The 12,320-nt window shown below is 41.3% G+C and overlaps 1 protein-coding gene across 1 annotated transcript in view; it reads left to right on the top strand.

Moving 5' to 3' along the window:
* Positions 1-9,075, top strand: part of sh3rf1 (SH3 domain containing ring finger 1) — a 50,925-nt gene extending 41,850 nt beyond the window's left edge. Inside the window, exons 7-12 of the mRNA XM_026157752.2 lie at positions 820-947; positions 1,654-1,824; positions 3,177-3,460; positions 3,545-3,864; positions 4,456-4,802; positions 5,075-9,075. Coding sequence (XP_026013537.2) covers positions 820-947; positions 1,654-1,824; positions 3,177-3,460; positions 3,545-3,864; positions 4,456-4,802; positions 5,075-5,243 — 1,419 coding nt within the window. The 3' untranslated portion in view covers positions 5,244-9,075. The remainder of the gene's footprint in view (positions 1-819; positions 948-1,653; positions 1,825-3,176; positions 3,461-3,544; positions 3,865-4,455; positions 4,803-5,074) is intronic.
* The last annotated feature ends 3,245 nt before the right edge of the window (positions 9,076-12,320 follow it).

The raw sequence follows: 12,320 nt of genomic DNA, 5'->3' as shown, positions 1-12,320 counted from the left end.
CTGTGATCCATATGGCTCAACTGAGCATATCCTGAATAAATATGTGTTTGCTGTCCTTTGGTTTGCCCATCCATCGTAACAGATTTTAAGGTAGAGTGCAATGGAGGCTGGACAGCAGACAAAGGCAGACATCAGATAACAAGTTTATAATTTTCAAACATGAAAAATTAATCTTGTGAATTTTTGACTTCTTTCTAAAATTGTACTTCTGCTTTGTGTGGTGACAGAGGAAGTTGGTGACTTATATTTTAATCCTGTAATCCTAGAAGCACAAAAGACATACAAAGAAAATCCCCTAAAGGCCTCCAGTCAAAAGCTTGAGCCTCTTTTGACCTTAAAGACGTTCACCAAGGGAAAACAAGTGAGTCAAGATGAATCTACTCATGACTGGTTTGAGGGTTGCTCTCAAGTGTGCCAACAGACATGCTTTTCACTTCATATGTTCCCAATTAAATACTGCAATGGATTTAACATCAAGCTATGCGGTGTCCTAGCAACAAACAAACAAGCAGAAAAGGAGATCCTCCGTTGCAATGGGACGTCGGGGACGAGACGACGGAGGCTGCCAAACCACTCTCCCTGGTGTTGACAGCTGGAGGGAATAACCCAAATGACAGATGATCTCTCATTCTTCTTCTTCCTTTGTTTCTCATAAACAAACTGGTTTCTGTGCTTATGCAACGTGCAGTCTGTTTGGTTTTTTTTCTTCTTCCTGTGGTCCATTCTGCTTTTTTTCCTGATCTTTCTGATTCAAACTGAGAGGAAATAAGTGACATAGTGAAAAATAATGTGATTTTTTTTTTTTCCTTTCCTCTATAGGATGCTCTCCCACCACCCCCACCGCCTCCCCCCCAGTCCTCCGTCGGTGGAGCTGCATATTCGCTGGCTGCCGGACAGAGACCCTCCCCCAGCATAAGCGACCAAAGTGGGAGACAAAGACCCACAGTGTGAGTAATAAAAACAGTCCCACATGAAAATATGCAGTCTTCTGAAATGTGCAGTGGAATGTCACAAGCGGTTTGTGCACTGATGGCCCAAAGCCTTAATGCACATGCTCGGATCAGAGGGAGGAAATCCTCATCTGTCTCTCACACAGCCCCCTCTTTCTCCCTCCCTCCCCCTCATCTGTCAGTTGAGAGTCTGCAGAGTGTGAGCTTCTGCTCAGGTGAAGGGGTCAAAGTCTGGGAGTGACAGTCTCCTGGGTCCCATTGGTCCATCCACTTGGTGACCCCTCACTTTTGACCCTTTCACCTTTTACCCTCATTACTCCCTGAAGACAAACCACCACCTGATAAGAATTAGATCCACTCATGCCTGTTTTCCTGCCATTGCATGCATGTCAGACTCATCCATTTATGTTCCCTCGCAGACAACACTGAAATCAGACTGAAAACATCCCAGCTGAGGCCTGTTTTTTTTTGGCAGCGGCAGAGACATGACCCACAAATTGTTTTGTCCTCCAGTGCAGATTTTCTCTGGGTCAGAGGGCACTGTCTTTGCTGGAGGCTCCCAGAGGAGCTGATGACAGATGTACTGGATGATGGGATGAACGCAAAGCAAATGGCATGCTTTTATTCCAGAGGGGAGAAAGTCCGCCATGAAAGCCATCTATGTGTCTGGTAAATGTCTCATCTTTGTTTGTTTTTCATGCAGCTATGTGGCAATGTTTCCCTACACTCCTCGAAAGGAGGATGAACTGGAGCTGAGGAAAGGAGAGATGTTTCTGGTGCTGGAACGCTGTCAGGATGGCTGGTTCAAGGGCACGTCCATGCACACGGGCAAGATTGGAGTGTTTCCTGGGAACTACATGAGCCCCGTCAGCAGGTCAGGTTATTCTTATCAGCGTACTGTATACACACACAAACAGGTGCACTCGCTTTCACATCCTTTTGTTTATGATGCAAAGCTATAGCATAAAAATTCCTCCAGTTTGCTGATAGTGTAAAGTATGCTGTGTTTTATTGATAAAGCCACACCTGATGTTTATTCTGCACAAATGCTTTTTGCTGAGTTATTGAACCAGCTTAGCAAAGAATAACTCCCATAAAAAATACATTTTGCTGCATAAATTCCTCATGAGAGTTTTTTGTTTTCCTGCATTCAGCTTTCAGTCTGACAAAATTGTAGACCTCATTTAAGGTTTTAGCAAGTTTTTGGTTTATGGTCAATTTAAACCATAACCGTGACTCTTATTAGTCACAGTTTAAGACCAGAAATCTTTACCTTCTTATGGCTAATGTAATTTACTAAATGCTACTTCAGTTCCAAACAACCACAGAGAGGCACACAGACTTAAAACTTTCCAGATTCTTTCAGGGTCAATAAAATGATTGGTACAGCTGTTCCTCCAGGTGCTAAAATCAAAAGTGTTGTCCAGGCATCATCGACAGAAAAGTGTTTATGAGGTGGATCGGGTAGTGGTAAGCTACTTAAATCTGGAAATGATCCTTCTAAAAACAGAGCTATGGTGCTGTGCATTTTTATTTGTCCATTTATAATCTTCCGCTTATCTGAAGTCAGGTCACAGTGACTGCTGGCGAAGCCGGGTATTCCAGACCTCGCTTTTCCCAGCAATGTTTTCCAATTCCTCCTAGGGGATCTCGAGGTGTTCTCAAGCCAGCCAGGAGAGCTGTGTAATCCCCAGTGAGTTCTGGGTCTATCGGTTGGGTACAGCTCGTAAACCTCCTAAGGGAAACATCCAGGTGGCATCCTTGTAAGGATGAGCGGTCTCCTTTTTGACACAAAGGAGCAGCATCTCCACTCTGAGCTCTTCACCTTGTGTCTAAGGCTTAGCCCAGCCACCCAGTGGGTTAGCTAATTATGTTAGCTTGTACCCGCAGTCTTGTTATTTTCAGACACTGCCCTCACCATCACTTTTAAAGATCCTGAAATATTTATACTTTCTTATTTGGGGCAACAACTGTCCTCCAAACCAGAGAGAACAATCTGCTCTACTGGAATATTTGGTTATCATAAAGTCAGGATCTTATATTTGATGTACTGAAATCTTAGTTGTCCAGGCTGTGATTAATCTTTTCTGAAACTCTAATATATTGGTGTTCTGGATGCTAGTGCACACACTAGAGCTGCCGGGCACACTTCACACTAAAGATGCATCTCATCATATAAAGCTGCACTGTGTCTTACACCTTTTTACTTCCTCTCTCCCTCTGCAGGACAGCGTCTGGGAGCTCTCAGCCCAAAGTGCCCTTGAGTCTGTGCACTCAGGCAGGCAGAGGTGTCACCATCGTCAGCCCTTCTTCTGCTCCCCTTGGAGCCATTGTTTCAGGGCCTGATTTTAACAAACCGCTGACAGTATGCCCCGCCGTTGCACCTGCCAACTCCCAGCCTGCAGCGGTGGTCACCACAGCTCAAACAGCCACAGGCCAACAGCCAAAAGTCTCACTGCACGTCACCTCCCAGATGACCGTGAATCAGGCTCGCAACGCGGTCAGGACAGGTAAACTCACTGGCTTAAAATGGATTTTGTCCTTTTGTATGAAGACAAATTTAAACCTTTAATTTTCATATATTGAATTTACAGCTGCATGTCACAGTCAGGACAGGCCCACAGCAGCAGTGACACCAATACAGTCTGCAACACCCGTGACGTATCTCCCACACCTCGCAGTGTGCTCGCAGCCCGGGTCAAGCCCTGCACAAGGCTGCACTCGAGTAGGGGTGGCAATGGGCTGCGCAGCTGCCTCCTTGACCCCACCCAATGTCAGCGCTGCATCTTTGGATAGTGACGCTTTGAGACCTGTACCTGTCCTCGCTGTGCCTGTCAACCCTGGGAGCAACTCCGCTCTCAATCCCACATCTAACAATGCAGCTCCTGCCTGCAGACTGGATAAAGACATCAAGGTTGGATTTGTTTTTAGACACTCTGGAAGAATTTAAATGGTCTCCAATTGTCTGTTGCTGTTTGTGTTTTTAATAGATACCTGTTTTGTTTTTTTCCATCATAGTAATGAATGTCTTCATTTGTAGCAGATGATTGAAATGCCCTGGGAGACTTAATTTTTTATTTAAATGTTAATCATGCAGGGACGATTCACCAGTAGGAACAACAAGGAGGGCTGTTTTTTATATATATATATATATATATATATATATATATATATATATATATATATATATATATATATATATATATATATATATATATATATATATATATATATATATATATATATATATATATATATATATATATATATATATTTTTTTTTTTTTTTTTTTTTTTATGTCTGCTTAACAAATAGATGCCATGTTTTTACACATCTACCTTGCCTGCAAAAATAAAAAATTGGAATTTGTCCCACCACAGTTTTTCGTTTGCGTAGGGAGAAACGAACAGGTCCAGACATTAGATTATGTCTGTCTGCGCGTCTGAAAATTACTTCTCATCGCCTCAGGGGTAAAAAAAAAAAAATGCTTGTCTTCATTTTGCAGAGAGAAAAGAAAAGTCTTCTGAAGCTGTTGTCCTCCAATAAGAAGAAGTCTCGCCCTTCGCCCCCCTCCTCTCCTACCCTTGAGGCTGAGCAGGCCGCTGCTGCTGGAGAGCTGCTACATGGCGCTGTGGGCCTTGACACCTCCCCTCCCTCTGGCCCAGCGAGCTGCCTGGACTCTGAACCTGCTGCTGCTTCTGCCTCGTCATCCTCCTCCTCCTCAGTCCCAGAGTCCTCCCATCGGAAGAGCAGTCCCCTTGATGGATGTGTTCCTATCGCTCCTCCTCCCCGCCAGCCCTGCTCCTCTCTTTTATCTCAACAGCATGACGCACGTCCCATCATATGTGAGAGGTAAATGCGCTGTTTATTTGGACTGTTTCAGATTATTGTTTATCTGTACAACTAGATCAATCAATAGCCAGATTCATGAAGGCCTGTTTAGACTAGAACTTTGTGTCCATGTTATGGTGTTCCTAATTCAGTTCAGTTTGAGTGGGATATATACACTCAAATTTTTCCATGTGTGCATGTTGTTTGTTGTTTTTAAATCTGTTTCCAGGACACACTCATTGCCATTGTTGCAGTGTGTATCATTCACCATCTGCCTGGCTATTCTCTTTCAGGTACAGGGTGGTTGTATCATATCCTCCCCAGAGCGAAGCAGAGCTGGAACTTAAGGAGGGCGACATTGTGTTTGTTCACAGGAAGAGGGAAGATGGCTGGTTCAAAGGCACGCTGCAGAGGAATGGCAGGACGGGACTGTTCCCTGGCAGCTTTGTAGACATCATTTAATACACGCACGTATACACACAAACACACAGTGATCCATCTGACTGCTGCTAGCCTCGTTAAGGTGTCACTGCTCCCAAGGTTGCTTGGACAGGTCAACCACGATGACACTTCAAGTCTTGAAATAGACCACTCGAGAGCGCTGCAGAGAAAAATCAATGAAAGCACATTGGACAGAGTTAGAGGAGAGCACACACTATTCATGAACTTTTCTTTACTTTTTTTTTGTTGGTTATTTATATCTTTGTAACAATTCAACTGTTAAATGTGTGCCTTGTACTGTTCCTCACTTTATTGTACATAAGGACACAAATATGATTAGTCCTAAAACATCCAATATGAACTGTTTATCCGTATGTTACACATTTTAACTTATTTCATAGATCAACCTTTTTGTAGTGCCACATGTTAAGGGGTTAAGTAAAGCACACGCCTTATTTTAATACATCAGATTTGCTTTTCTCTATATGACTGCTGTTCAGACTGTCAGAAGGCAGTTGTACTAGGTGGAACAGATCAGAACAAATTGTGCTGCAGAGTAGAAAATAAGATACTTCTCCTCCTCCGAAGGCATTATTGAATCCGGGGGATCCTAACAGAGATCTGCTGTATTGCACATTTGAGTACTCCGCTTTGACAAATTATTTCTGTGTGCCATTCACAGGCATCTAGTTTTTTCTCGCAGTGTGGTTGCAGTGTAAAGGGCTGATACTGCATTGATCAAACATTTGCATGTGATTAGCAAAGCCATCCGCAGGAGACAAAGTGCTGCGGGACTGTTTGGCTCTGCCGTTTTTAATATGCGAAAAACACACTCCAAAATGGACTCAAATGATGCTTACTTTGTACCTTCTTTATATTTACTGACCAGAGTAGCTGCTCTCCTAACCTCCCTCGGCAGTAGCCAAACCTGGACAGAGCGCTCCATCACGGGAGCGACATAACATTTCAGTAACAGTGCACGGCCGATTCCTTTCAGTGTGTATTTATTTTATGTTAGCTACACATTTCAGAGACGCTGACACCTGCTGCTCGTAGAGAGAGTGTCATATAACTAATCGGACACAGTCGCCCCTCAACGGGCTCCGTTTGTGAACACGAACTCATTCCTAATGTGACTTGTGGCAATAAGAAACACTGCTAGCTAAAGCACAGAATGTTTGCCTAAAGTAGCATGTTGTATCACTCCACAGGAAGAGGTGCATTCAATCTGTTGAATCCAATCACAAGTTTTTATTGAAATCAATCACATTGAGCCCTTGATTTTTTTCCCCCCCTGTTTTTCATGGTTAAGCGATTCAAAGTTTGTTTCTTGTTTTTCTGTTAATTGTTGTACTGACTTGAATTACTATAAGATTTCTTAGTGATTGGAGGGGATTTGGCTGTAGGTTCGGTGCTTGTTGAACTGAAAATGAATTAGCAATTTTAGAATACTTTTAAAAAAAATGAAAGTGTAATCTTCATAAAAGATCATTCTTCTTTGCCTTGAAGTTGACCAGTTATGCTCATTTTTAATTTTGGACTCGAGTATTAGCTTTGCACAACTCACAGTTGGAAATAATCCTTCTTTATCTTATACTGGGCATTGGTGCAGCCTCTAAGTTCTTCCTCTGAAACAAGCAGTTTAGTTCCTCTACTTTTAAACCAGCTTTTATCTGATTGGCTGCACCTAACAAACAAAAGGCTTTTGATGATAGAGGAGCCAAAATTGTTCAGGAGGCATGCGGTTTTTCACTCTAAGAAGGTCCTGGGTTCAAATCCAGCAGTGAGTTGGGGCATTTCTGTGCAGTTTGTATGTTCTATGTGGTTTCTCTCCAGGTGTTCCAGCTTCATCCACAGTCCTTAGACTTCCATTTTTAGCTGAACTAGTGTGAATGTGAGCATGAATGGATGTCTGTCAATCTGTGTTAAACCTGTAATAGACTGTACCCCACATCTTGCCTATTGACAGCAGGAATTGGATAGGTAGAAGGAAGTGGACAGATGGTTTCTCTATTATTATGTTAACAGTTTTAATCTGGTTATCTTTTAGTTATTAACTTAAAGAAATTTAAACAAAATGTGTTTTTATTGGGGATTTTCCTGAATTTTATATATTGTTCACATAATTTGGGAAGCATGGTGTTACAGTAGGAACTTCCGGTCCATCCGGCCGGTGTCCTCTGTGAGACGGCATCATTAGACGACAATGGAATCAAGAAGAGGAGAGGCGAGTGCAATGGAAAGCCAAAGAGCCGATCCAGCTGGCACCTCTGTCATACATCACTTTTGACAGAAACCTTTAGATTGATCGTGTCAACTTAAAAAAAACAAAACAAAACCCCAAACTCACTTCCAGTTTAGAGGACTAAACGTACAACAGTGTAAAAAAGATAACTGTGTTTGCTTGATTTAAAACACAATACATGAAGTAAACCTGCTAGTGAAATATGTGCACCTTTAGTTGTTTGATCCTGATCAATCAGATTTAAATTTAAATCCAATTCACTGCCCACCCTGCGGTGGGTCGCTCTGCTTATAGAGCTACATTGAGTCTACAGCTTAGCAGTTTGTGCTTAGATTGGATCACTTTTAAAGTCTTCTACCTGGTTTCAAGTCAGTATGATTAGTGTAGACACACTGGGCTCAGGTATAAATGCAAACAATGACAGGACCAATAAATAAAGCTTGAAGGATAGCTTTATTCAGAAGGACAGGACGCTGACATTTTACAGAGCCAGAAGTAGAAAAATCTGTCTGAAACCAGGAGTTTACTGCACTCTGATGCTCGAGCTTAATTGGTGACCTCATTATGTCAAACTTTGGCCATTTATAATAAAGCATCCACCTTTGTAGCAAAAGCTGTATCACAGAAAAGAAGGAAAAGCATGGTAGGTTCACTTTAAAAAGCCCTCTGAAGAATCAATGAAACCCTTTAGAGTAAACGCATTACTGTGAACCCACCCCCCACCTCCTCGCCTAAGGGAACCTCACATCAGTTAATGTAATGTGACTTATTCATCAGATTTTTTCAGGAAGTCGTTTGAGGTCCGTGGGGTGTTTAAACATGTTGAGGCAATCACTGAATCGTGCCAAATTTGGCTTTGAGAAGGAGTTTAACGACTGATTTAGACCCCGAGTTTCAAGCGTCTGTGATAATTATTTTTTAAGTCTTTTGTTGTTAATTGAGGGGACCACTGTGTAACTGACTGCTGGAAATATGTTGTCATTTGCTTGAAATTTGGAGCGAGGGCGGAAAGCGATGGTACAAATCACTGTTAGGGCTTCTTTTTATATAGAATTAATCTGATGTTTTCTTGTCGTCTTGGCCGTCACCACACCAACCTCAGGCGCTCTGCTCAAACTCTCCCTCATCGAGTGTCTTTTCATTTCACTGGGAAGCCTTTAATATACAGACATACTCCTACACAGAGGCACACAGTTATACTGGCGTACACACTACCGCACCGTTTCAAATCATACTGACGTCTCGTACATGTTTTTCATGCATAGGCTGCACAGTTTACAACTCAGAATATGAAGCATATTGAATGAAGACTAGTAATTATTTCTTAAAATAATTACTAGTCTTCATTCATCCAAACACACGGCAACATAAGTTTGCTCAATCCAGTTTAACAGATTTCTTATATGCCAAGGTGACTTACTTGATTTTTTTTGTTTTTTTAAGTCTGTCGATCATCTGTTATGTCTGAAAATGATGAAACTGAAATTGACGTGTTTGGCACAAATCTGTTATGTGAAAAACATTCTGAAGTATTTGAGGGAATCGCACTTTTTTTTTTTTTTTTTTTTGTAAAAATCTCTAAAACAATAAAAGCTAATGGTTTCCATATTTTTCTGAGGCTTGGTCATCATTTTAGTGAGGGCACTCTGGTGTTTTCTCCAGTGACTGTGTGTCACGTCACAGCAGATGTATCTGACCTGGTTAGTAATCAGAAATATGAAAAAGTAAAGTGCTGTTATTTATTATTATTTATTACCTTAAAATGTACGGGCTCTCCATTTATCTGAAAGTACAGCAGTGTGCAAAAGTCTTGAGCCACCCCTCACTTCTTTATATTTTGCTAGGAAAATGTGAAATGTATCCAGTGATTTATTGAAATGTAAAAAAAAACCACTTGGAAATATATAAGGCAAAAACAGAGTTTTTAGTAATGAGCTTGAAGGTCAATATTTGGTGTGACCACCTTCATTCTTCACAGCCTGAACAATTTTAAGCTTTCCTATAGTTTCTTTAAGTAGTCGTCGGGTAGGATTCTTGTAGGACATTCAAAGCTCTTCTTTGGATGTTGGCTGCCTTTTGTTCTGTTCTATATCTACATGATCCCACACTGTTTCACTAATGTCGAGGACTGGGCTCTGGGGAGGCCAGTCTGACTGACGTGTGTGGTATTTTCAGGTATTTTACTGCATTAGCATCGTTGGGATCGTTGTCATCCTGAAAAATGAAGCTTTTACCAATCAGACACTTTCCAGATTGCATTATAAAGTGGTTCAAAATCAAGTGGTATTTTTCTGATTTTGCAATTCCTTTAATTTCGACCCACAGCACCAAGATCACTGGCTGATATAGTTACATACAGTTCCAAACCAGCGCAGAACCTCCACAGTTTTCACTTTTCAAAATTTGAATTCTTCACTTCATGAGACCTGTTGGCACTGATTTTCAGGCTGGTTCTTGTGTAATTTGACTTCCTCTGCATTTTCCTTAAGAATGACATCTTGGCCTTTCCATTGAGACCATTCCTGGTGAGGCTGAAGGACCAGATCCATCTCTCCAGCTTTTGCTGGATTTGGTTTTACTATTTCTTAAGGACATCACTTTAAGATATTAATCATCTGATGTAGATATTTTCTTTAGGCCTGCTATTACTACTTTTTGTCCTAAATATTTATTTTTTATGGCTGAATGAGTCATAGGTCAGTGTTAAGTGGCTTAACAAACGAAAACTCTTCTGAATACTGTCCGGTAGAAGGACTCGACTAAAAAGAAGCAGAAAAAGGAGCCAATGTCCAAAAACAAAAAAACTTTGCCAGATCTTCAGAAAGCCTGCAGAACTTAAGTGTGACTTCTTGGAAGCAAAACATAAAGAAATAAGTGGTGACAGAAGACGTCTCCACAGTACTGTAAACACACACTGATTATTGCCAGGAAGAGAGATCTTTGTCCATCAACTGTATAAAAAAGATGGCCACCTTGACATAAACTGGCATTTCAAAGCCACAGTGTTAGCATTCTGGCTGCCATAGTGTTACCTTTAGGAGCCACATGTGTCTATATTTGGACAAGTAGTGAGAGTACAGACCCAGGTGCCTCCTAATTAAAGACTAGAATTTGACTCACCTCAAGGTGGAGAACTTCTCAGGCAAGCTGCATCACACAGCAAACCACAGTGGAGAGGCCCAATTCAGTGACTGAAGTTAGCAGAGGTGAAGTCTAACAGATAGCTATTGAGTACAGCAGCTTCAAATAAAACTGAAAAGTGTAACTTATTGAAAATAAAAACTGAGCCTCTTTTAGCCCAGGCCTGTCACATTGTCATGAGAACTTCTACACTTCCCTTTCTGTCACTCTTCACCATAGACGGTATAAAACATGAATATAGTCACAGTGAAGCCACCTGCTGGTTTGTGAAGTCCTATTTTGAAGCCTAGAGATGAAACCAGGTGTGATGAGTGAGGGTCCGTCTGACTGTCAAACATAGGGTACATGTTCTTTAGCTAACGTCTGGTGAAAGCTGTTAGCCGATGACCTTTCTGACTTTTAAAATAACTAACATTTACAAAATTAACATATTTTATTCATTATAAGCCAAAATGCCTGACTAAGTCCATAAACCTCTCATTAAGATAATTACTGATGTCAGCACCTTAACTTTTTACAACTACAGATAATGCCCCCTGGTGGCCTTTATAGAGAATGGCAGTTTTAAGGCCAAAAACTGCTTTTTATCCAGTAGCTTTGTATTTCAGTTCAGAAGCTGACACTCTAGAGTAATCATATTCAGAAATATTTACCAGGATTATTTATTGAGTATTAAAGCATCTTTCATTTGTTCCACTTTATATTAGAAGTGGCTTATCTGATTAATTGAAACCAAAGTGTTTCAGAAACAGTGGCGTATTTCTTGGTGATCAAAGGCTCTTTTTTTCAGCCGTGTCTCAGACTGAACTAACGCTCTGAAAGCCTGGTGGTGTGGTGGTGGAGGAGGAGGGCAAGGAGGAGTCATGAAATAAAGAAAAGAACAGTAACAAGTGCAATACAAACTAAGCTGCATAACAACGACAGCAAAGAGCTGGGTGCTTCAAATTAAATCTATTTGGGTGCTCATTATAGTATCTGCTAATAAACGGTTGTTACTGCCAAGCAGTGTCTCCCATGACTTACAGCAGAGTAAAGAGAGGTGAGCCTTCCCAGAGTGTTCAGCTGGGAAATGTTGACAGGAACTGACAAGCACCCAGAGAGGTCATTGTGTTGCACACAGCTCCCTGCAGAGGATGGGTTTCCATGGAAATAAGTTACTCCAATATATAAGTATGAGACTATAGTGAGGAGGAATAAGGGGGGAAAAGTGTTTTGTAAGGAACATTTACACTTTAATCATTGTTTGTAATTCTAGGTTGTGTTATATCATCTGTCCACTTGGGTTGTTGTGCTTTAGTAGATTATGCACATGTGCTAAATCTGTTGCAGGAATATTTCAGGTTGACAGGACTGAGTTACAGGTTGGGTAGGGACTGTGTGTAAATATAGGCAAAGCTATGTATGCACAGCCCAGGTAAAATATTCAGAGTTAGGAGTGCTGTGTAGAGTTAAAGAATTAAGGCCCCAAGGTCAACAATTCTTGATAACGTTTAAGCACAAGGCGTGTGAGCTGATTCAATTGACTGCAGCAAAAGGAATCAAGTCCTCCTTGAACTTTTTAACAGTGCCCGAGGAAACGGGCAGGAGTTATGTGCTTGGCTTCTTGGAATAGATTTTCTGTGCAATTATACCAGAAAAGTAAACGTGTGTTTTTGTAGGGCATGAAGAAAATGTGACAGCATTTAAAAATAACCCAATGATCAGGCAAAATA

Source organism: Astatotilapia calliptera, chromosome 23 (genome assembly GCF_964374335.1).
Source record: "Astatotilapia calliptera chromosome 23, fAstCal68.1, whole genome shotgun sequence".
Taxonomy (NCBI): Eukaryota; Metazoa; Chordata; class Actinopteri; order Cichliformes; family Cichlidae; genus Astatotilapia; species Astatotilapia calliptera.
The sequence above is the reverse complement of the archived record's forward strand: the minus strand, read 5'-3'. Positions and strand labels throughout refer to the sequence as shown.